This window comes from Rattus norvegicus, chromosome 9 (genome assembly GCF_036323735.1).
Source record: "Rattus norvegicus strain BN/NHsdMcwi chromosome 9, GRCr8, whole genome shotgun sequence".
Lineage (NCBI taxonomy): Eukaryota > Metazoa > Chordata > Mammalia > Rodentia > Muridae > Rattus > Rattus norvegicus.
In genome coordinates this window covers 30,680,590-30,705,793 of record NC_086027.1, presented here as the reverse complement: position 1 = coordinate 30,705,793, position 25,204 = coordinate 30,680,590, and the positions used below count along the sequence as shown (strand labels likewise).

At 44.3% G+C, this 25,204-nt stretch overlaps 1 protein-coding gene across 1 annotated transcript; it reads left to right on the top strand.

The window, feature by feature from the left end:
* The first annotated feature begins 7,875 nt into the window (after positions 1-7,875).
* On the top strand, positions 7,876-19,262 carry Il17f (interleukin 17F). The gene is made up of 5 exons (NM_001015011.2): positions 7,876-7,940; positions 11,708-11,771; positions 12,111-12,196; positions 16,830-17,050; positions 18,409-19,262. The coding sequence occupies exons 3-5, from the start codon at positions 12,170-12,172 to the stop codon at positions 18,644-18,646; spliced, it is 486 nt and encodes a 161-aa protein (NP_001015011.2). The 5' UTR covers positions 7,876-7,940; positions 11,708-11,771; positions 12,111-12,169; the 3' UTR covers positions 18,647-19,262.
* The last annotated feature ends 5,942 nt before the right edge of the window (positions 19,263-25,204 follow it).

The window sequence follows — 25,204 nt, the reverse complement described above, 5'->3', positions numbered from 1 at the left end:
GAAGGCACCTAGTGCGGGGTAAAAGAAAGCTTTACTATAATTTTACAACATATACCATACAAACCATACACACCATACCATATATACCATACCGTATATACCATACATACTGTACATACCATACCATAACGAGCCATGCCACATCTTACCATACCATACATTCTATGCATACCATACATACCATATATATCATACACACCATGCCATATCATGAATATAATAATTTTGTTAAAGAGCTGATGCTGCTGGCACAGAGAAAAAGGACCCTGGAAGAGTTCTGGAGACGGATCCCTTTCTCTGTAGATTACTATCAACAAGCCTGCACGCCCAACACTTAGGTGGTAGAAGCAGAAGCCTGAAGAGGTCAGGGATAGCGTTGCTTACTCAGAGCTCTTGGCGGTGCTACGTGAGATCCTGTCTCAAAAACAAAACAACCCTCTCCCTCCATACAAAAGGATGGGGAAGGAGAAGGTAGAGAGAGACAGAAGGAATGGGAGACAGAGAAAGAAATAGATTAGAGTAAGTTAAGAGGCCACAAGTCTTCAGGAATGGCTATAAGAAAGCCATGTATATAGTCTCTGGGTGCCTATGAGGGTTGGACCAGAATATTTCTAGAATCCTGGACCACCTTTGATGTCTATAATGGAGAGGGTGGTAAGGCTCACCTAACTCAGATACCAGGCTCTGTACGGTGCTGTGTGATGCAGGATAACAGCAGGATCATTAGGTTACAATACAACCTTCATAATTGACACCAGCATAGTTATTTTTTATCTGCTTTCCTCTCCCACTGTGTCACGGGAAGAGAGGGATGAGCCCCAGCTCTGTGTTTTGTGAGCCTGGAAGACAGAGAGGGGAAGGCGTACCACGTCTCCTCCTCAGATGCCTCCTTAATCCTTTCTCTTTCATCCAGCTCTCAAGTCCTCACCTCTGCAAAGACAAACCAACGGCATGACACGGGAAACCCCTTTCGTCCTGTCCTCAACAGCTCTTCTACCCAAAGTAGGAGCTCCGGGGACTACTGTCCTGAGTCATACCCAAGCAGGGTGAAAGTGATATATGCCCCAGGGGACATGATTCATTTTGAACCTCCTCCTGAACTTCCTCCTCTTGTCCAGTCCCATTTTATGGAAACAGAGCTAGGGCAGTTAAAATTCCTAGCATTTGGAGATGACCCTGTTATTTCCACAGAAAGATGGGAAGGGTGAACTGAAAGAGCAGGACTCTTTTTTTTTTAAAGATATATATATATATATATATATATATATATATTTAAATTTGTGTGAGTACACTGTATCTGTCTATACACACCAGAAGAGGGCATCCAATCCCATTATAGATGGTTGTGAGCCACCATGTTGCTGGGAATTGAACTCAGGACCTGTAGAGGAGCAGTCAATGCTCTTAACTACTGAGCCATATCCTGTTCCCCACAGGACTGTGTCCTCAGACACACTCCCACTTCCTTGACTGACTGCAGGACAATTAATCATAATATCCTTTAACATTTGGCCACATTTATTCATCTACTTATTTAGCACCCGTGTCATGTGCCACAGCACAGACGGGGTTGTTCTTTCCTTTCACCAAGTAGGACCCAGGGATCAAACTCCTCTTCTCTAAGCTGTTTCCTTTTCCCCTCGAAGCCATCTCACTGGCCCAAATGAATCTTCCGTTTAGGAGTTCTGTAGGATCCTAAAACACAACAGGTTTGGAGGAGGCTCAGCCCCAGAGCTTCCTACGACTCCCCCAGAGTGTCACAACCAAATGCTCATCAGGACTTGTTAAGAGCCTGCTGAAATGGTTGGTGTATGTTTTAAATCCCAGCACTGGGGAGGCAGAGGCAGAGGCAGTCAAATCTCTGTGAGTTTCAAGCCAGCGTGGTCTACACAACCGAGGTTCAGACCAGGGATAGTGAGACACTTACCTACAAAAATAACAAAACAAACAAAATCCACAACAAAACAAAAACAACAGCAGTAACAAAACTTGGTTACAGCCCAATCCCCTTTAAAACACAGATTGCAAATATTTGAAAATAATATTCTGTGCCTTCAAGTTTTCTCTTCTACAAAATGCTCCGCTTTAATGATCCAAAGTCGGTGAAGGAGAAATCAAAAAGCATTGACCTAAAGCGAATTCAAGCGAGTATTCATTGAGTACCAGCTGGAGGCAGAAGGCTTGCTAGGAGCCTAGGCATGGTGGACGCTTGAGAGGCGGGATTCGAAGTGGTCCCCTTCAAAGGATTTAAGTTTCAGGGAACAAATTATGAAGGAACTCGTGAAACCCTTAAAATTCGAAGCCCATACAAATAGCTGTGCACGTGGCCAACAGGAAAGTCGTCGGTCTTCTTTAGTCAGTTGCTAAATGGACTGGCATGAGAGTAAATGGGGAGTTTGAAGAGGGGAAACCAGAGGGTTTTGAGGATGTTTCATGATGGGGATGCTGCAACCTGAAGGCAGTTCCTTCTGTTCGGGAGGGCACAGGAACACAAAACTCAAAACCGAGTTCGCTTGTGTGCAGGTTTGGAGAATTTGCCCCAAGATATAAGAAATTAGTGATCTAGAGGTAAGAATGGGGTGACAGATCAAATTTTCTGCGCCCCGACTTACCATCTCAAAAGTGCATTGCTTGTCGATGCTGGTTAGGGGACCAAAAAAAAAAAAAAAAAAAAAAAAAAAAGAAAAGAAAAGAAAAAAATCGCTGATTCCTGGGTCCCGCATAACCTGGTAGCCATGCTCTGTGGAGAGATTTGGTGGGAGGAAGGCAGGAACATACCGAGGGTGTTGGACTTTACATTAGCAGACGGCGAGCTGGGCTTTCCCCAGACACCGTGCTCGGGTAGTGTGCTGACTAATTCCATCCAGGAAACCAGGCTGCGGCTGAGTAAGTGAAAACCTCCCTGTAAGCTGATGCACATGGGGCTGCCTGCAGAGGGGCTGCGGGCTACAGCTTCTAGGATACCCCACCCCCACTTCCCCACCTCCGGCTCTGAACAGCACAGCCGTGCTATTAGACCTACCCCACCCTTGCCAAAGAACCATCCAGAGTATAGGAGAAGAGGAATGCTTCTTAGCTACAAAGATGCACAGGAAGTTTAAGATTTCTCCATTCTTACACAACAGACTTACGAGGACATTTGACTGCCCATTTCCCAGCTTCAGAAAATGTCTCCCATTCTGTGAGCCCCAGGCATTCGCTTTTGTTTGTTGGTTTCTCTATGTCACCCAGGCTAGCCCAGAACTCAGGGTGCTATGGCCTCAAAATCGAAAATACTGGGTTTACCAGTGTTGGAAACCACACCACATCCCGATATAATTTTATGGGATATGCAGCAGTGTCCCCAATGTTCTTTAGTGTGGAGCAGCTGGGTGAGGTAGTATGTACATGCTTTTAATCCCAGCATCCGGGAGGCAGAGGGAAGCTGACATCTGTGAGTTTGAGGTCTACACAGTGAGTTCCAGGACAGTCAGTACTACATAGAGAGATGCTGTCCCAAACAAACATACAAAAGAAAAAGAAAAAAAGGAAGGAAGGGAGAGGGAGAGGGAGAGGGAGAGGGAGAGGGAGAGGGAGAGGGAGAGGGAGAGGGAGAGGGAGAGGGAGAGGGAGGGGGAGAGGGAGAGGGAGAGGGAGAGGGAGAGGGAGGGGGAGGGGGAGGGGGAGGAAAGGGAGAGGGAGGAAAGGGAGAGGGAGGAGAGGGAGAGGGAGGAAAGGGAGAGGGAGGAGAGGGAGAGGGAAGAGGGAGAGGGAGGAAAGGGAGAGGAAGAGGGAGAGGGAGGAAAGGGAGAGGGAGGAGAGGGAGAGGGAGGAGAGGGAGAGGGAGGAGAGGGAGAGGGAGAGGGAGAGGGAGGAAAGGGAGAGGGAGAGGGAGGAGAGGGAGAGGGAGGAAAGGGAGAGGGAGGAGAGGGAGAGGGAGGAAAGGGAGAGGAGGAGAGGGAGAGGGAAGAGGGAGGGGGAGGAGAGGGAGAGGGAGAGGGAGAGGGAGAGGGAGGAGAGGGAGAGGGAGGAGAGGGAAAGGGAGAGGGAAGAGGGAGGGGGAGAGGGAGGAAAGGGAGAGGGAGGAGAGGGAGAGGGAGGAGAGGGAGAGAGAGGAGAGGGAGAGGGAGAGGGAGGAAAGGGAGAGGGAGGAGAGGGAGAGGGAGAGGGAGAGGGAGAGGGAGGAGATGAAGAGGGAGAGGGAGAGGGAGGAAAGGGAGGAAAGGGAGAGGGAGAGAGAGGAGAGGGAGAGGGAGAGGGAGGAGAGGGAGAGGGAGGAAAGGGAGAGGGAGGAGAGGGAGAGGGAGGAAAGGGAGAGGGAGAGGGAGAGGGAGAGGGAGGAGAGGGAGAGGGAAGAGGGAGGGGGAGAGGGAGATGAAGAAGTCTCTGCTTTCAAATAAACTACCAGGGCTATTAATAAGTTAGATGGTTGGGTAGCAAGACTGTCCTAGACTGCAGGCTTGGAGTTTTAGCTTTCCATGCCAAACCTCACTGCTTGCTGACTCCTCCTGAGGAGAGCTCTTCTTCTGAGTGTCACTTTGCTCTGTCTTAGACATCATAAGACTGCTTCATGTGTCAGGATGTTGCCTTACACATAGAAACTCCCAAACTAATTACAACACAGCTTAGACTTGGGGACAGTCTGAATCCTAACCCTAAGACTTGGAAGCTCCCGTGTCAGCTCAGCTACTACCTCATTTCTACCAAGGCTAACTCAAATTCCTGTTATTCTTATGCATAATGACTTCGTGCTGTGCTTCCATTCAGGGAAGAAACTCTATTTTAAGGTCCGAAGGGCTCCCGGGAAAATTCACTCTATAGCAGCAAGGCGTCTAATCCACCACAAAGTAAGTGCACAGCTCCCCTGGATTTAGAAGTCTGCATTGTTTCAATATAATACACATCTGGCCTTCTAAACACATCCCAATTTTATCAACTTTTCCATTAAAGCCAAGTTTGACTTAGTCAACGATAGAGCACCATCATGGTGGCTTTCTTGACCTGTTTGTCTGTGTGTTTATAAACACTGAACAACCTTTTAAAGTAAATGACATTCATTTTATTTTATATGCACGAGTGTTTTACCTGCATATATATAGGTATATGCAGCTCCCCTGGAACTGAAGCTGTGGATGGTTGTGAGTGGGTATGTGGTGCTGGGACTCGAACCTGGGTCCTCTGCACAAGCAGCCAGCTCTCTTAACCACTGAGCTGTCTCTCTGGTGCTTTCTTGCTTTATAGACAGTGCTTTTTATTTTTCTTCTTTTTCATTTATTAAAAATCCAGAGCGGAATTTTAATAAATTATGTGTTAACAAAGAAACAAAAGTAGGGTGCAGGCTTCCCCACAACCCCGTGGGGTCTGCTCGAGTCCTTCCTGTACTGGCTTATAACCTCTTCCACCCGGGATTCTCCCTCTGGGTTCTTGCGCTGTTTTTCTCCCTTATTTTATTTCCAGAGCTTTTGACTTCTCTCTGCTGTTAGGTTTCAGACCCAGAAGGGACTGAGGTGCACGTTACACATACCAAAGCAGACCTGGCCTCCAGCATCCCTCAGTCCCTCAGTATACCCTGTCCCCAACCTTGAACTTTCCATCCAGCCCAGGGGCTGGGCTGCCCTTCCCCCCAAAGGCTCTTTCCTGTAGAATTCAGACATTTTTCTGTCTCCCCCCATCCCCACTCTCTCTCTTTTCCCTCCCTCTCTTTGCACTTGAGCTCTTTCTCTTCAGTTTGAGATCTTATATGGGACCCTAGCTCCTCTGATTGTATTAGATGATGTTAGTGAACCAGTGTGTGTGTGTGTGTGCTTGTGTGTGTGTGTTTGTGAGTGTGTGTGCTTGTGACTGTGTGTTTGTGAGTGTGTTTGTGAGTGTGTGTGCTTGTGAGTGTGTGTGTGTTTGTGAGTGTGTGTGTGGTGTGTGTTTGTGTGTGTGTGCTTGTGAGTGTGTGTGTGCTTGTGAGTGTGTGTGTTTGTGAGTGTGTATGTGTGGTGTGTGTTTGTGTGTGTGTGTTTGTGAGTGTGTGTGTGTTGTGTGTTTGTGTGAGTGTGTGTGAGTGTGTGTGTTTGTGTGTGTGTTTCTGAGTGTGTGTTTGTGAGTGTGTGTGTTTATGTTTGTGTGTTTGTGAGTGTGTGTGGTGTGTGTTTGTGTGTGTGTTTGTGAGTGTGTGTGTGTTTGTGAGTGTGTGTTTGTGTGTGTGTTTGTGAGTGTGTGTGGTGTGTGTTTGTGTGTGTGTTTGTGAGTGTGTGTGAGTGTTTGTGAGTGTGTGTATGTGTTTGTGTGTGTTTGTGTGTGTTTATGTTTGTGAGTGTGTGTGTGAGTGTGTGTGTGTGTTTCCTATGGATTGTGACCATCTGTTGCTTCTATAAAAACACACGATGGGGTTCATTATTTCCTTCAAACAGATAGGAAAAGTGAACAGATTTACAGCACGCTGAGACGGGAACTGTTCTGGGGAAAGGGGATGATGTGATCTAGTCTCTACAGGTGCCTAGGGGCATAGGCTGTCACATCATTCAGTAGGAGACCCAGCGCTAAGGCGATGAGAAGGGGAACGGAACCCGAACTTCTTGTGCTAGGGACTAAAAAGACAAGCTATATATTTATTTATTCAGTGCAAACCACCTAAGGGAAAGAAAAATCTTGCTTAAGGGAGCAACATACTGTCAGAGAATAAAATCCAGGGTATTTTGATGTCACTCCAGCCTAATATCCTCACATGCTATGAAAGGACTGACTTCGACACAAATATATAATGTCTGCGAAAATAAGTCACTTGGAGATAAATCCAGATAAGTGTAGTATTCGTGAAATCACTTAACTGTCATGCTTTATGAGAAATCAGAGTTCAGATTAAAAAAAAAAAAGTAAGGAGAAAAGACTGTAAAATGTCTCCACCAGTCTGCTTGGATTAGGTTATGTGACCATGAATAATGCTTCTGGTTCAAGTGGTTTGAAAGATGAGATGCCCCACTGCTGTGCCCAATGTGGGTCAGTTGGGAGACAGCCCCATGAAGTGGCTCAGATATGCAGACTCCGCCCTTTTACCGTATTACCAGCCCCCACCCCCCACCCCCGACCCCTAGTTCCATAATCCCTGAGACAGTGAAGAGCCTCGTGGTGAATGACACATGCATTTCACATTCTTCTGCCTGGAAGTGACTCACACACATTTCATGGGCCAGAGCAAGTCAAGGGTGAGAAGCCAAAAGGAAAAAAAAAATTCCTGGAAGCAGAGAATGGCTTTCTTCGATGACCATATTAGCTCCATCCACCCAGTGTCTGCCTCTCTTTCCATCAAATACTTGTTCTCTGTTTGGTTTCCTGTCACAGAACAAGGTACCGAGGTGCCTGTTTTACACCAAAGCCGACATGGCCTCGAGGTTCTCCCAGCATTCCTCAGTCTCCACCTGACACACCCTGAACTTTCAAGCCCAGGGACTGGGCTGCTCTCCCCTCAGAATCTCTTCCCTGTAGAATCCAGACATTTTGGTCTCTCTCTTCTCTCTGTGCGCACCCTTTCTCTTTCCCTCCCCTATACCCCCTCCCGTGGCACTGGCTTGCTTGTTTTCTTTCTTTCTTTCTTTCTTTCTTTCTTTCTTTCTTTCTTTCTTTCTTTCTTTCTTTCTTTCTTCTCCCCCCCCCCCCCAACCCCCGACTCAATCCTTGGGGCCAGCGAAGTCACTCCAGAACACCTTCCCAATAAACTTGCCTTTAATATAATCTAATCTGGTTTGAATTGGCTCATTTATTTCCCCGGCGAAGAAATAACCTCTCGAGTGTTTTCATTTCTTTCCTAAGGAAATGCATGTAAGGTGGGACCCAGAGTATCTAGTGCACATCTATGGTTCATTACACAATGTCTGAGTGTCAGCTGATATACTACAGCGCATTACCTGAGCGGATGGAGTAGAAGCAGGAAAACAACAGTCCATTTGGAAAGAAAAAGATCGGGAGCCCAGCAGGTATTTGGGGTTGCCACCATGACATTTTGCTTGGTTGCTTCACGGGTGCCTTGTATGCCTGACATACAGAATATTAACGTGATTGGAACTTGGCTCTGGATTTGGAATGAGCTCACTTTTACTCTGTGGTCCCTGGGTGTACTTGAAAAAATTTTTTTCCTCCTAGGAACCCCTTTGATACATATAAAATAGCGATGGTGAAGAATTCCTGCGGGCTTTGACTCCTGCTTCTTAATGGCTGAGGTTCGAGGATCAGTTCCTGGGTGATTTTGAGAGTCAGTTTCAGAAACTGAGCAACTTTCTTAGGCAAGCAAGAATTATCTTTTGAAGTACGATTCTCGGGAAACCTTTTTCTTTTTGTATTCCTGCAACTCTCTCTGCCTCTCCCAACTTAATGAAGGATTGCCAGGACAGAATCCATACACATTATACTCTGAGTTCCTGCATCCAATTATTTCATGCTTCATTCTGATTTTTTGCCCTTGGGAAATTTGTTTGACTGAAAGCTATGCCTGGGCCTTTCTGAGCTCGACTTTTACTTTTGGTGGTAGAAATGGATGTTTCTCCTTTCCAGTCTTGCAGAACTCAGATCTCTGTTTCATTTGCAAACATTTCAGTCCTGTTCTGAACTCAATTTCTCTCTTGTGTTACTTTCGTCAATTCCGAAAATTGAATATACACAAATAAGGTTCTGTTTTTTAATCTCCTTCTCTAAGGCTACAAATTAATTAGGCACGATATCTGCCTATTGCAGTTTTTTTGTCAAATGGATTGTATTATATAACCCTAGTCCATCATGTATCTGACCCATAATTTAACTGCCTAACTACAACTAAGGTGTTTAAGCTTTTATTGCAGTAGTACCTCATTTTCAGACATCAATTTCTGTATTTTTAGATATACTTCTATGCTTTAGCTCTCTCTCTCTCTCTCTCCTCTCTCTCTCAGTCTCTGTATGTAATATGTGTGCACTTGTGTGCTTGGACATAAAAGTCAGTGTGATGATTTTCACTATGTAACCAGGTTTTGAACTTCTAAATACAAATCTGTAACAGGACACACTTTTACCTGAAACAATATTCTGTAAAAAAAAAAAAAAAAAACAAAAAAACAAAAAAACTAAACTAAAAACCATGCAGTATAGTCCCATGCACATAGTAGGGCATAAAACACTGGTTAATCTGAATGGTTTGCCCGAAGCAGTGTTTTATCACAGGCGAGGTTGTGTGTAAGGCTCTCCTGGGATTACAGTCATGGGCTGTTCCATTTCTGTGTGCTTTGGAGCCGAGTGGGGACTGAGAGTTGTACAGCTCTAGGGAATTTCTGAAACTCTCAAAGCCATCGATGGCACAAGGTCAGAGAATCGCACTCAGTAGGGCTGGCTGTCTGCTTGGTGTGTACTCACTACTGTGTCCATAGTATGAACACTTTTTGACATGGGAAGAAATGCTGAATGGATATAAACCTGGACCTCTTGGTTCCAGGCAGTTATCAGCCATTTTCCCTCTGCAGGGGGACAGCATCTTGCCTACTCCCCTCCCCCCACCCCACCCCACCCCACAATCCAGCTAACCCTGCCTTACAGAGTCTGGTGTTTTTAGCATTTCCTTTCAGGGTGGCGGTTATACTTTTCTATGCATTGAAGCACCACCATGAGGAAAGAGAGTAGTGAAGAACTAGAGCACGTTAACAAACTTTCTGTTGCGGTGGAAACACGCCTAACCATCAACCTAAAAGGCACAAAGGATTATTTTGGCTCAAGGTTCCAGGGGTTTTAGTGTGTGACATTGAGTTTCTCTGTGAGGATGAAGCAAAAAACATTCGATGGTCGGAGAAAGCTGTTCACTTTGTATTTCTCAAATAGATTCCTCAATTCTATTCTTCCCAAGATCCACTGCCTACCTATCAGAATTTCTGTCATCTTCTCGTCGTTCATTAAATTATAAATTTAATATACTCATAAGAATGTGATGATGAAACTAGGCAGTGGTGGTTCACACTTTTAATCTCAACACTCAGAGGCAGGTGGGTTCCTGAGTTAGAGGCCAGCCTGATCTACAGAGCAAGTTTCAGGAAGGCCAGAAACCCTGTCTTGAAAAGCAAAAACAAAACAAACAAACAAAACAAACAAATGAAACAAGAAAGAAAGAAAAAAGTTGTAATGAAATCTATTATTTTATATGCTAGCTAAAAAACAATCTCTCTCTCTCTCTCTCTCTCTCTCTCTCTCTGTGTGAGTGTGTGTGTGTGTGTGTGTAAATTATCCACAGTTCTAGACAACGCACATTAAAGCCAATAAGTAAAACTTAAAAAAAAAAACTATAAATCTGTAAGTGGCTTCATAAGCTCCCTCTTCTGAACCTGCTACAGGGGACACCAAGCCACCAACACACACTTCTTTGGCAGTGCAAGTCCAGAAGAAACAGTGAGTGCCTCAGTCTACCCACTTTATCAATCATATATTGGTTTGGAAACATGAGGGATACAAGCAAAGTTGAAATCTAAGAGCATGCTTCTAGTCTTCATAAAGGCAGTTTTGCTTTGTACATGAGCTGTCTTGTCATATGTGCTGTGGCCTTAACATTCCCTGTGACATAAACACGGGGATTTCAGTCAAACTGAAGCACTTATATTGAGCCCATGTTTGCACAAAATAACACACTGTGCAGTGTAGATTGTTTATTTGAGGATGTGCATTTGGAGAAGAGCTAAAGAGTCCCCATATTTTTTTTAATTAGGATCTTAGAGAACACAAGCAGGCAAAAGGTAGAACTGTAGGGGGTTGTGGGAGAGGCTTCTGGTCGGAGCTGAACTCCTGATAGCTGCAGGCAAGAGGGACACAGCAGCCTCCATGGGCCAGGAAAGGAGTCATGTGATTGTAAGATACTACATGACAGATCAGTTCATGTGATCAGTTCTGTGCGTTCTTCAGTTAAAGAAAATGGAGACTTATTCAGATGCGTTGACAACGGAGGACAACATCTTTGAGCTTGAGGCCACAGTCTGATTTTAAAAAGAGAATGCGCACTTTTACCTGATCTTTAAAAGAAGTACTGTTAAACTAGGCGTGGTGGCACATGCTTGTGATCCCAGCATTCAGGAGGCAGAAGCAGGCGGTCTCTGGAAATTAGAGGCCAGCCTGGTCTACAAAGGGAATTCTAGGACAGCCAAGGCTACACAGAGAAACCCTGTTTAGAAAAATCAACAAAAAGACAACAAGAAAATCAACAAAAGTTTATTGTTATAGAATTTTATATATTTATATTTATTTTTGATCATATCTCTACATTTGGGGAAGCTTCATTTTGTAGATTGACACAGAGATTCAGAACAGGTCAACTTGTAGAAGTTTTACCTGATCAAAATGAGATCTTTAAGAAGTAAAGTACTGGTGTTTTTGAGGAAGGGGGAATGAAATTGTTTCCCTAGTATAAATGATCGTGCTTAACAAATGCTTATTGCCTGGATCTAAACTGAGACAAATAGTTTTTTGTTTTTTGTTTTTTTTTGTTCTTTTTTCCAAGTCTACAAACTACACAAGAACATTTAAACTTTCTATTTACTAATCCACTTTGGCTAACAAAAATGGTCCTGAATCAGAGATAGCCAGGTAATAGCCACTTACATTGTGTGAATGGCACAGTAGGGGTCCCTGTCATAAGGTTGAAATAATTAGTTTAGGGAAACCACAAAACTACCCAGAGATGTAATTTCTGAATTTCTCACTGACATCATTCATTTCTTTCTTTTTATTTTCCCATCCACAGTGTTGAAAACCAAGTCTTGGCAAGGGTGACTTATCCCCATTGGTTGGATTCTATTGCGTGACCCGTAAGTAGAACCCACAGTGCGTGACAAGAGGGTTGGTTTGTGGAAGAATTAAAGATCATGACAGTAATCTGTGACTCGGTTCATATCTATAGTAAAGGTAATGGGAGTGGAAGTGTGTGTGTGTGGGGGGAGGGGGTTAGAAGAGAAGGAAGATCTGGTCCATTTTCCGTCATCTCCCTTTAGGGTCCCCCTTTGATTCCCCTTCAGGAAGTGGAGTAGAAACCCTGCATTCGTCAGTAACTCTGGGTCAACCACAACTTACAGTCAGTAAGGAGGTCAGTGGAAACAGGGACAGTAATTGCTATAAAACCGACAGGTACTGTCGTTTGACATCAATAGGGAGACCTCTCAGAAGAAAGTACTTCCTGAGCGAAGAAGCAGCCATCGGGGAATCCAGCATGAAGGGCTCCTGTGAAACAACCATGGTGAGTGGTGGTGATTAATACTAGGCTAAGGGTAGCCGCATCTCAGCTTTAAAAAAGGTAGATTTCTATGGCTTTGGTGAGTTAGTTCTTTAAAGAGTGAAATTTAATTTTGATTTGTCTGGTGGAGAAAAAAAAGAGAAGAAAAGAAAAAAACCAACACCAACAGAAAAATTAGAATAGGAGGAAAGCACATGATCTTACCTGATAGATTTTGTTCAGGTGGGTTAGTGTATCTGCTATCTCAAGAGACCATCATGGAGTCTCTTCTTTACTCATTATAGACTTAGCTTGGCCTAAAACAAGAGCCAAGCTTGTGTGTGTGTGTGTGTGTGTGTGTGTGTGTGTGTGTGTGTGTGTGTGTGTGTGCGTATGTATATACACACACACATATATATGTGTGTGTATGTATACATTACATGACATATATATATATATACACATTATTCCTTGGAAGGAATATATATGTAATATCACATTATATACAATAATAATATAAATATACATTAGATGCTAATATATAATATAGATCCCAAAGAACCATGGAGAAATGGAGGAAGCAGAATGACCCAATGTTAAACTTTGGGTTAGCTCCTGGAGAAGCTTCTTGTGTCTTTGATAACTGATTAATTAATTAAAACCTGGGAAGGGTTTAATATAGAGGCACATGGGCCACACTTAGGAAATCGCACACTCTGTTTACTGGTTTTGACAGTCCTTTGATTTTCCGAGGATAAGCCTTGAAACCTCGAAGAGCATGACTTTTATAAGTGGCTTGTGATTTTTGACAATGGTGAGAGCCCCTTAATTGTTTGTATGTTATTATAGTGGTTACAAGAAGCCACCAAAGTACAGAATCTAGGGACATAGGCTTTGAAGTTAGATTTGGCTCTTCTCCCTCCCAAGTGTGGATTTTGGTGCTAGTCATTTCCTTTAGTGAATTTTAATCCCCTCACTTGTGCAGCAGCCTAACTGTGGTGTCTCTCTTACAGCATTTTGGGGGAAGGGATTAATTGTTTTATTGATATGAATCTAGACTTGTAAGGTAGATCATATACACTTAGATTTTAGTTAATCTGAACACTGCAATTTGCTGTAAGAGGTAAAGGTAGAAAGAGTATAAAAATGTTAATTCGTAATATGATTGGTTTTGCTTTTTTGAGACCAGATCTTCCTGTGTGGCTCGTACTAGTCTTGAGTTTGCGAAGTGGGCTCAGACAGGTCTAGAACTGGCGACCTTTTTGCCTTGCTCTCTTGGAAATGTTGGAATTGCAGGAGTGTGCCACCAAGGCAGGCTTGGGGTATTATTATTACTTCTTAGACCTGCATCAACCCACAGGAAGAGATCTTGAATGTTTTCCCCATTGCATGGTGTAAAGGAGTTCAGGCATCTGGCTTTCAATTGCTATTTCAGTTCTAAGAATAGTGCAATGCTAATGTAATATATTGCTCATATAATATTGCTCATATAAGAATATTGAGACCTCATCTAGGTTTTCTGGCCCCCAACAACAGCATGTTTATCTGGGGATGTTGAGAGGCAAGATTCTCAACTCAATGCCATTGTATCCAAGCAAATCTTTAGGTAGTTTAATGCTCCAAACCATTACTATTTGTTTTGGGGATTTGAGGGGTGGGGATCAGTTGGATTGCCATCAAGAAGCACGGTGGCGAAAGAAGTGTTGAAACAGGATTATGAATTAGGAGGGGCAAGCAGAAAAAGACGCACTCTGTGGGTGATTGAGGTAAATTTGGATGGAGCTCGGAGCTGACCAGTCTCTGTCACCCATTCCTGTGTAGGGAGGTTACAGACTACAGGTAAGTGTAGGGGCTGCACGCAGATGGTCTCTCAGCTGTGAGCACACCAAGTGATGTACAAAGCTAAACTGGGAAGGCTCACATTCTATGACTGACCACCTTCACTTTCAATATTCTCCCAACTGTTTCCCATCCTACAGGATTTGAACCATGTCTATCAATCTCCTTGAGAGGTGGTATATAAGAATTTAAACCTGTAAAATGTTCCCAACTTCCCTGGGAAGACATAATGTTTGTATTGTTCTCAGCCTTATTAGAGCTCCAAAACTCATGCACATAAAAAGACACTGTCATATAGCAAGCACTGATTTGTGGCTTTCAATACTTCTGTCTCTCTGATGCAGTGCACAGAGTGTTTAGAATTCTTGGCTCTTGTAATGGGACACAAGGAAGTGTGGAGAGCAGTAGTGACCTTCAGCGGCTGTGGCCGAGCCTTGCCATAGAAGGTGGAGACTGTAGATTGTCACAGAGAGGTTGGAGAACCCTGTCAGGTTGTTTATTGCCTTTCTGACCAAAGTCCTTCGCCTAGCTGATTAGATAATTATGATGAGTTTCATCTACTTTACGAGGTAGCTGTTCGAATCTAGTAAAGAGGTGTGAAAACATTTTTAAAATACTCCAAGATTATTTAGCTATCAATAAAGAAACACAAAGGATTGTTAAGGGCATGTAAGTTGTCTTACTTATTTTTCTATTGCTATGATAAAATACCATGACCAAGGCAACATATAAAGGAAAGTGTTTAATTTGGGACTTACAGGTTCTGAGGGTGAAACTCCATGATCATCATGGCTGGAGGCTGGGAAGTAGGCATGGTGTTGGAGAAGTAGCTGAGATTTCACACATTAAGACACAACCACAAGGCACAAAGAACTAACTAGGAGTGATAGAAGACCTTTGAAATTTTGAAGCCCACCCCAGTGACACACTTCCTCCAACAAGACCACACCTCCTACTCCTTCCCAAACAATTCCAACTAGGGGCCAAGCATTCACACATATGAGCCTCTGGGGGTGGATTCTAAGACCAGCCACCTCAACAAATTATCACCAATCACATATATCACCAAACTGTAGTGACTTTCAGTCTTGGTGATTAAAATTAGAAGCAAGCCAATAAACATGCTACACAAGAGGAAAGAGAAGACTCTGGAGGAGAAATTTACTTAAGAACCTTAGAGAAGTGGTTGATAGATGTGTGACTGTGTTTTCTAAACTTGAAAGCACCTGTGAAGACTGCACATCCACCTCGTGCACAAGCTAACATCAATACAACGTCAGCCATTCCCTATATCAGACTACCCCATGCTTACAGGGCCCTCTGGGATTTACGAGGATGTAGGAAACCAAGTCACTGTGAGGTGAGTCCTGTAATTGAATTATGGACCCCACAGTTGACTCTAGAGATAGTGACCCCAAAGCACAACACCGTGGCCCCAAGGACTAGCTATTGAGTGAACGAATGACTTAGGAGGTGAAAGCATATGGCTGCCCATTACCTGGAGACAAATCTGTCTCACCCTGCATCTTGCTTTCAACCTGTTACCAGTGATCATGGTACAGCAGGTTGACCCCATGACCTCGTTGTTTATTCTGGGCATTTCTTGCCTCCAGTATGTAGAAAAGAGCAGGCCAGGTCTTTAATCCAACATGCACAATCACGTTCCCGACCTACACGATGTGAACACGTACAATACAGAGCCCAGACATGGAAAGCTCAGCCTTAGCTCTTCTGCCTTACCGTGTGCTGGTTCTCCCCCAGTAAGGTGTGAGCAGGGAAAGCAAAGGATGTCTGCAACCAAGGGAAGCCATTGAGTTTTTAGCTCTTCTTGTGGTCAGGTCTTCACTGACCACTTTCTTCGTGCGCGCTTGTAATCGCAGATAAACTGATGTCAATGTTAGTATAGAAAAGATATATTCTAGAGCTAAAGGAAATGGGTTCTGTACCCTGATGTTGTGTGTCATTAGCGCCCCTGCTTCTTTCAATTAGCATGGGTAATTGGAATTTTGCTGTGCTTGGTTTCACACAATCTTTGTGCTCAATGATCGTGGCATAACTATACTGTTTAATTTAGCTGGGCCGCTCCTGCTCATTCACTTACCCCAGATCTCATTCATCCAGAAATGTTTCATGGAACACCCTTGCTGTGCACACGCTCTTGAAGGAAGTTTTACTCTAACAGGTCTGAGTCTGGTATGAATGCAGATACAGCATTTTTATAGAACATAAAAAAAAATGCTTCTTGAGTGATCCATGCTTAAGGTGTTTATTATTTAATGTTGATAAATATACTTTTAAAAATATTTATTTTATGTATATGAGTACAGTGCCACTCTCTTCAGACAGACCAAAGAGGGCATCGGATCCCATTACAGATGGTTGTGAGCCACCATGTGGTTGCTGGGATTTGAACTCAGGGCCTCTGGAAGAGCAGTCAGTGCTCTTACTCGCTGAGCCATCTCTCCAGCCCCAGAAGTTAAACTCTTAACTATTGAGCCATCCCTCTGGCCTGATGAATATACTTCTAATTGAATTATGTATGGGGCTTTGACAGTAGGGTGAGGTTTGGAGGAAGTCCCAGAGAAAGGTTTTGTGGACTGTAAAGCTGGAGATAAAGTCAAGAGGGCTTTAATCACGACCCTTTCTGTTTGCACCCTGATACCATTAGGCAGGACAGTTCTCCTTGCCAATGATGATCTGTACCACAGAGAAAAGAGAAACCTTGATCTTGTAAAGTGACTCTATATCCAGAGGTCAGGTACATTGCCCGCCACCAGGGCTCAGATTAGAACCTGTGGTAATCGTCTTGAATTTCTAGGTCAAGTCTCTGCTGCTGTTGATGTTGGGATTTGCCATCATCAGCTCGGGAGCAGCTCGGAGGAACCCCAAAGTAGGGCTTTCTGCTCTGCAGAAAGCCGGGAACTGCCCTCCCCTGGAGGATAACAGTGTGAGAGTTGACATTCGCATCTTCAATCAAAACCAGGGCATTTCTGTCCCACGTGACTTCCAGAACCGCTCCAGTTCCCCATGGGATTACAAGTAAGTCAAGGAAGATAGACATACATGTTACGTTGAAAACACGTGTGCTAAACCAAGTGTAATGGTGGATGCCTTTAATCTCAGCCCTTGGGAAGCAGACTCAGGCAGATCTCTAAGTTCAAGGCCAGCCTGGTCTACATAATGAGAACCAGGACAGCCAGAGCTATTTGGTGAAACCATGCCCTGAAAAACCAAAAAAAAAAAAAAAAAAAAAAAAAACAATAAAAGAAACAAAAATGTGCTACATTATATTGATTACAAAGCCTCATTCTTATGAGTATTCAGGACTCATGTCTGCTTTTTGTTTCTGAGATTTGAAGTCTCGCTCTGTAGCCCAGGTTGCCCTGAAACTTACTAGGTAGCCGAGGCTAGCCTCAGATACATGGCTATCCTTCTGCCCCAGCCTTCTGAGTTCTGGGATTGTAGGCATGAAACACCATGCCTGGCTTCGCATTCTTCACCTCCAATAGACTTTGCACCTTTTCCATGAACTTGGTGTTTTGTTTTTTTTTCTTCCTTTCTCGCCTTGGGTCACCAGTGTGGTGGGAAGTCTCAATAATTTTTTCAGCCCGCATTATTGTCACTGTGGGAGTGCGAGTGGAAATGAGGAGTCAGTTTAGGGATCTACTGAAGCTGGGCGTTTCTCTTTGGGTAGGGAGGGTAAGGCAGGATGTGGAAGAAAAGTCAGTTGTGTAGGACAGTCTTGTGATTTTTGTCTTAAGATCTAGGTCCTAAGAACACTCAGCACCCATCTATACTCTTCAATATACTAATAAAAACAGATTCTAGGGACAGAGCAGTGCTCCGGGCTGATACATAGCTCCCTTCTTGAGAGGTTTGTGCACTGTGACAAACTGGCTTGACTGCCTGTCTTCAGCCAGAGGGGAGTCTCAAGAGAGAAACTGAGAGAAGCTCTGGCCTCACAGACCTCAAAGGCTTTGAATTCGCTTTCCAAGCAGTGAGTTTTACGCATCGTACTTTGGGAGACCTACTAGTGATGTTCAACCTCTGCTCAAAGGATGAGAAATAATACCAATACAAATAAAACATAGACCTAAGAGTAACCAAACCCTAGCCTCATTTATGGGGTTACTCCGTATGCATTCAAACCATGGGCTATCCCCAACAATCCTCTGAGAAAATGATATGGGGAGAAACCCCGTTTTATAGTGGAGGCACCTGAGGCATAGGAAGTTACTTAGCAGCTAGAGCTTGGGCCAAGAATTCAGAGCCCGTGCTGTTCCCTGGGTAACTCAGAACCTTCCCTGAAGGGGTGCACCCAGTGCTGATGCAACCCTTCTGTCTTCCTCGCCTTGGCCTCAGCATCTTGCTTTACCTTTTTTTTTTTTTTCCTTCAGTATCACCCGAGACCCCGACCGGTTCCCCTCAGAGATCGCTGAGGCCCAGTGCAGACACTCAGGCTGTATCAACGCCCAGGGGCAGGAAGACGGCTCCATGAACTCCGTCCCCATCCAGCAAGAAATCCTGGTCCTTCGGAGGGAGCCCCAGGGCTGTTCTAATTCCTTCAGGTTGGAGAAGATGCTCATAAAAGTTGGCTGCACTTGCGTCACGCCCATCGTCCACCACGCGGCCTGACAAAGCCACATACCGAACTCAGCTGAAGACGCTGAGGAAAAGCCTCCTTTGATCCCGCGCTCTGTATGAAGCCCGCATCCCCAAGTCTTTATGCTTTCTAGGTCTCTCAGTAAGGTGTGCACAACATCCTTGAAGCTCCGTAGTAGATATAGCCTTAACTTTCTGGTATGCTTTAGAATTGTTACAAATCCTGGTTAGAATTGTTAGAAATCCTGGTGTCAATGCTTTAAACTCCTGAAAATCAAAGTGAATTAAGGCACCCTTGCCCCGTCTCTTTGCGTTAGATGATGACCACATTTCTTCTCTGTCAATATAGTCACTTTGATGCAGTATCATTCTTGTAGAGCTCAATGAAGTGCTCATATTTCTGATGGGAAGAAAACAAACAGACCGTGTGGGAGGAGGCCTGTGTAGCAGGGGCCGGGTTGGCAAGGACTAAGCAAACATCTGGTATGTGTGTCTTTAGAAAAAAATTTGGTATCTATAAATGAGGTTGGCATAAACTATTACATATTTATACTTGTAAGGGAACTATACATATATTTATGACCTATTGATTATATAAAAATTTAATAGAAAATTAATATATGTAATAAAGTATTTTTAATTCAAAAAATATTTGAAGTCTGTGCTGGTCAGTTTCTGTTAACTTGGTATAAACGTGAGCCACCTGGCAATAGGAAAGCTGTGTTGGGGAATTGCCCCTCTCGAATTGGTCTCTGGGCATGTCTGGGGGGCATTTTCTTAGTTGTTGCCGGAAGGCCTAGCCCATTGTGGGTGGTGTCCATTATGGGGAGGTGGTCCTGAGTTGTATAAGAAAACAGGCCAGGCGGGCCTTGGAGAGGAGGCTACTGAGCATCACCCTATTATATCTGCTCTAGGTCCTGCCTTAAGTTCCTACCACAGCTTCCCCCTGTGATGGAACTCACAAACCAATTTCTTTCCCCTCTAAGTTGCTTTTGCTCATGGTGTTCAACGTGGCAACACAGAAGCCAACCAGACAAACGTGTTTGCTTCAGCTTGAGCTCTAAGACTTTGTAGCCCTCAACATTTTGGAAGTCTGTACGTGTGTCATTTGTTTTTCCAGAGTTCCTCCTTGGGAGCACCGGGGCTAGAGTTACGATTGTTATTAAAGGGACTGAAGTCCCGTTCCACTTAGAGTTACTGCAAATGGTGCAAACAGAATTCACGTGTGGGGCCAACATGTTACTCTTCTACCCTTCTGGCCACATCATGCTACAAAGCAAACACGTACTGGCCACTGTGCTAGCTGCTAGCGGTAGGAAGTGGAGGAAGATGCATGTAGAAGTGCCCCCATGTTGGTAGCAACCATCCCCAGAACCCCGTCATTAGGGCTGTGCGGTTCCTTTGCCTCGTTGTCCCTGTGACTTGTAGACCCCATGGGGTCACTGGGAGTCTTCTGTCAGACTCTGATGCTACCTGCAGATACACAGTATGCAGATCCCAGGCTCTGGGGAAACTTGCGTCTCTCCTCCTGTCTTCCTTGTCTGGATATAGCACACCACATCTCTCACTGCAAAGTGGTTTGAGATCATCTACATGGCCACTGTGTTCCAAGTGTCTAAAAGTCTGTACTCTCCAGAGAGGAAATGGAAAGCAAGATCTTTCTCCTATCTGGGGTTTGGTTTGGGGTCAGGCAGGGAGCAGAGACTTGGCTCCCTTTTCTAACTTATACATAATCGATGGCAGGCAGGATGGCTGGGCAGGCTCCCTTTAGTTATTGACCAATGGATTCTGCTGCAGACAACAGTAGGGTTCATTGCCTAATGAGCCACCCATGGTTAGCTCTGTGTGCAGGAATGACAGATGCCTGGCAATTTCCCGAGATAAGTCTGGCGATGTCAAAGACCTGAACTGTGAAGATTAGTTAAAGATTGGAGAGAAAGAGATTCCCCTTGATGGTAGTCTCACATGACTAAGGTCAAATAGACCACAATAGCCCCTGACTTACCTCTTCCATTTATGAATATAACTCGGAGGGATTGGCTGACTTGCCCCATGTCACTCAAGCAGTTACTGGCAGGATCTGCAGGCTCCGAGTTTAAGACCTCTACATTCAGGTTTTCCAGCACTGCCACAGCCTGTCTGATAAAAGATGGACGGACTAGCATTAGCAGTGGGAGAGGATATAGAAGTACCTCATCTGACCTCTCCCGATACATTCAATGTTCACACAGTACCCAGAGGCTAAGGGAGCTTGCCTTCTTCTTCGCTCGTGGGTAAAGCTGGCTGTCATCAGGAAACCGTGCGTCTTGTTCTACTCACGAGGTGGCACACTGCACCCATGTGCTCTTGGATTCCTTAGCAAAGAGAGAAGAGAAGGAAATGACTGCTTTGGGGGCACACCTATTTGCTCAGGTGATGTGTGAAACCGTGGAGCAGGGCGAGCATGATGTGCTCATCAACTTTGCCATTTTGTCTGAAGATACAGACTAAATGGGATGCTATGGGTTTTTGAATAGAGAGTTTCCATCATAGCATGGGGAGAAATTTCCACATAGAAACTTGAAAACACATTACTCTTTCCTTTCCTTTCCTTTCTTTCCCTTCCCTTCCCTTCCCTTCCCTTCCCTTCCCTTCCCTTCCCTTCCCCTCTCTTTCTTTCCGTTCCCTCATCTCTCTTCCCCTCTTTGGTTGTTAATTGCCCCCTCTTCAACATCTCATACTGATGGTGTCCTGGACCTCGAACCTCTAATCCTCCTACACCTACCTCCTGAGTGCTGGGATCACAGGTATGCACCACCACGATCGGTTTGTTAGGGTTTCCTGCATGCTAGACAGCATTCCCACAATAGTTATTTGTTTTTCTTTTATATTTAGTTATTTATGAAGGTCTTGGGTGAGAGGAAAATTAATATTGCTTCTCCTCCACCCCGTGCCCTTGTTCCAATAATGACATATGGCAAAGGCAAGCACACCCCTTGCACCCAACATCAAAGTTCATTGTAATCTACTCCCCTGGAAAGAAGCAATATGTTTGAGGAGTGAGAGCTACTGATACGTGTACACCTTATGAGTTGTGATAGCCTTACTTATTAGTGGGTAGTGATTTTGCTCAGTAATGAGGAAGATTACATTTTGATATTTATATAAATATTTAATATTTATATATGAAGAGAGTGCCTGTGATTTGTGTATTGAAGTGGTTTTGCATGGACTATGTTGACTTTTTCCCTTAAGCTATGTGGTTGTCATAGCAATATCCAAGACACGCCCATGATGACTTGAATGAGAGGATGCTAGAGCCAGCTGCTGGGGTAAAATCTCAATTAAAAAATTATTTTATTTTTTATTGGATATATTTTGTATTTATAATTCAAATGTTATCCCATTTCCCTTCTTCCTCCTGCTTCTATGAAAATGCTCCCACTCCCACCCACCCACTCCCACCTCAACACCCAGGCAGAAATGAGCCTTCACGGGATCGAGGACCTCTCCTCCTTTTGATGACAGACAATGTCATCCTCTGCTGCATATGCAGCTGAAGCCATGGCTCCCTCCATGTGTACTCTTGGGTGGTGGGAGCTTAGTCCCTGGGAGCTCTGGGGGGGTCTGGTTGGTTGATATTGTTGTTCTTCCTATGGGATTGCCAACCCCTTCAGTTCCTTCAGTGCTTTCTCTAACTCCTCCATTGGGGTCCCCATTATCACAACCAGTGGTTGGCTGCAACTATCCCCATCTGTATCAGTAAGGCTCTGGCAGAGCCTCTCAGGAGACATCCATATCAGGCTCCTGTCAGCAAGCACTTCTTGGCATCAGCAATAGTGACTGGGTTTGGTGACTGTGTATGTGATGGATCCCCAGGTGGGGCAGTCTCTGGATGACCTTTCCTTCAGTCCCTGCTCCACTCTTTGTCCCTGCATTTCCTCCCTTGAGTATTTTGTTCCCCCTTCTAAGAAGGACTGAAGCATCCACATTTTGGTCTTCCTTCTTGAGCTTCATGTGGTCTGTGAATTGTTTCTTGGGTATTCTAAACTTTTGGGCTAATATCCACTTATCAGTGAGTGCATACCATGTGCGCTCTTTTGTGACAAGGTTTCCTCACTCAGGATGATATTTTCCAGTTCCAACCATTTGCCTATGAATTTCATAAAGTCATTGTTTTTGATAGCTGAGTAATATTCCATTGTGTAGATGTACCCCATTTTCTGTATCCATTCCTCTGTTGAGGGGCATCTGGGTTCTTTCCAGCTTCTGGCTATTATAAAGAAGGCTGCTACGAACATAGTGGAGCACGTGTCCTTGTTATATGTTGGAGCATCTTTTGGGTGTATGCCCAGGAGTGGTATAGCTGGGTTCTCAGGTAGTGCAGTGTCCAATTTTCTGAGGAAATGCCAGACTGATTTCCAGAGTGGTTGTACCAGCTTGCAATCTCACTAACAATGGAGGAGTGTTCCTCTTTCTCCACATCCTTATCAGCATCTGTTATCACCTGAGTTTTTGATCTTAGCCATTCTGACTGGTGTGAGGTGGAATCTCAGGGTTGTTTTGATTTGAATTTCCCTGATGATGTTGAACATATCTTTAGGTGTTTCGCAGTCATTTGATATTCCTTAGTTGAGAACTCTTTGTTTAGTTCTGTACCTCATTTTTAATAGGATTATTTGGTTCTTTGGAGTCTAACTTCTCGAGTTCTTTGTATATATTAGATATTAGCCCTCTATCAGATGTAGGGTTGGTAGAGATCTTACTGCTTCATGCTGATGACTAGTGATTTGACTAAGTTGTTCAGATTTGTTTGCTCTTTCTCAGTTGTAAATGGGCATGTTGGCAGTGCCAACCTCATAGAGTTTTTAAAAAATATTCTATTTTGGTTTTTAAAATTTTGTGTATGTCTTGTAGGTTTGTGCATGTTAGTGTAGTGCCCATGGAGTCTGGAGGAAGATCTCAGATATCCTGGAACTGGTTTGTATGGGTAACTGTGAGCTGCACCATGTGGATGCTGGGAATTGAACTTCATCTTGTGCAAGAGTGGCAAGAGTTTAACTTCTGGGGCTGGAGAGATGGTTCAGTGATTAAGAGCACTGACTGCTCTTAGGTCCAGAGGTCCTGAGTTCAATTCCCAGAAACCACCTGGTGGCTCACAACCATCTGTAGTGGGATCTGATGCCCTCTTCTGGTGTGTCTGAAAACAGCTACAGTGTACTCATATAAATAAGTAAATAAATCTTAAAAAAATATTGTGTACATGTTTCCACACCAATAGCTTACCCTGAACAAATTACTTCTCTTTGTCAGAGATTTCTGAAGTATGAAATGGGATGAGAATACTACCTCCCTCCAAGGTTTGTAAGACGGATTAAAAAGGCCTTAAATGAAAAACATTCAGAGTAGGTTCCAGCTACAACAAGCTGTCACTGGTGTTGTAGGATGTATGGATTATAACTCTTGTTTTCAAAGTTCAGTGAATCAATGCATTAAACAAAGGCGTGTTTATGCGTTGTCACAAAAAAATCCATAGAATTCTGCACACACTAGCTTACTTCTGTGGTTTTGTTCCGTGCCGTTAGTAATTGACATACCACAGCCCTTTGTATGGCCTGAGGGCAAGGACCAGACTTTGTAGTGGTAACAACAGAAGTCCCATAACCACATCTTACAACCACATTCTCATGGCTGTGAGGTCGGTGAGATGTCTCGGTGGATTAAGGCAGTGGCTACTTCAGGGCTATGTGATACATTCAATTCAAGCCAAATTAAAGTATGAAGGCAGGTTTATTGGAGGACAGCTGTCAGGGGAATTCGCTGACCACACAGGAGGGTCAGTGAGGTCGAGTCATGGAGAGGGAGACAAGAGGGGAAGGGGAAGAGAAAGAGAAAGCATGTGGTCGGAGAAGAGAGATGCAGGGGGTGAGAGAGAAGAGACAAGGAGAGGGAAAGAACCAAATCATCTGGATTAGATAGTGAAGAGACTCTGCAGGAGGGTAAGCCCAGCTCCTGGGTTGGAAAGTTCAGGGTGGAGGGTGGGGCAGGTTGGCTGTGCCCTGTAACAGGTAGGGACTGAGGGATGCTGGGAGAATCTGGAAGCCAGGTTCACTTTGGTATCTTTAGTATGCCCTTCAGTTGTTTGCTCTGAAACCCAATACCACAGTGAAACTAGTCATGAAGGGAAGGCCACCCTAGACACTTCTGTGTGCTATAAAGTTCATCTTCAGTGTGGCTATCCCCAAGAAGGTGGGGAAAGCATAAAGTGCTTACTATTTTAAAGCCACTAATCTCTTAGGCAAGAGCTCCCTCAGATTCTGGGTCCTGCTGACTTCACACTCCTGGTTTCTCACCGCCTAAGAAGACAGAAACCTCAGATGTCACTCAGACCACTTGTCAAATGCCTGATTGCCTTCTGTGGTCGCCTGAAACCCCAAGTGTGATCTCCTGAGAAACCAACGCTTGCTTCTGTCTCTAGCTGGTGGCCATGTCTGCACAGAGAGACCCGTCTTCAAGAGTGTTAGATTTGAAAATAAACCCCAAATAGAATTAAGTATAAAAGAGAGTCGATCTTCTTTTCCTCTTGGTTCCATGTTACTTAGCTTATTAACA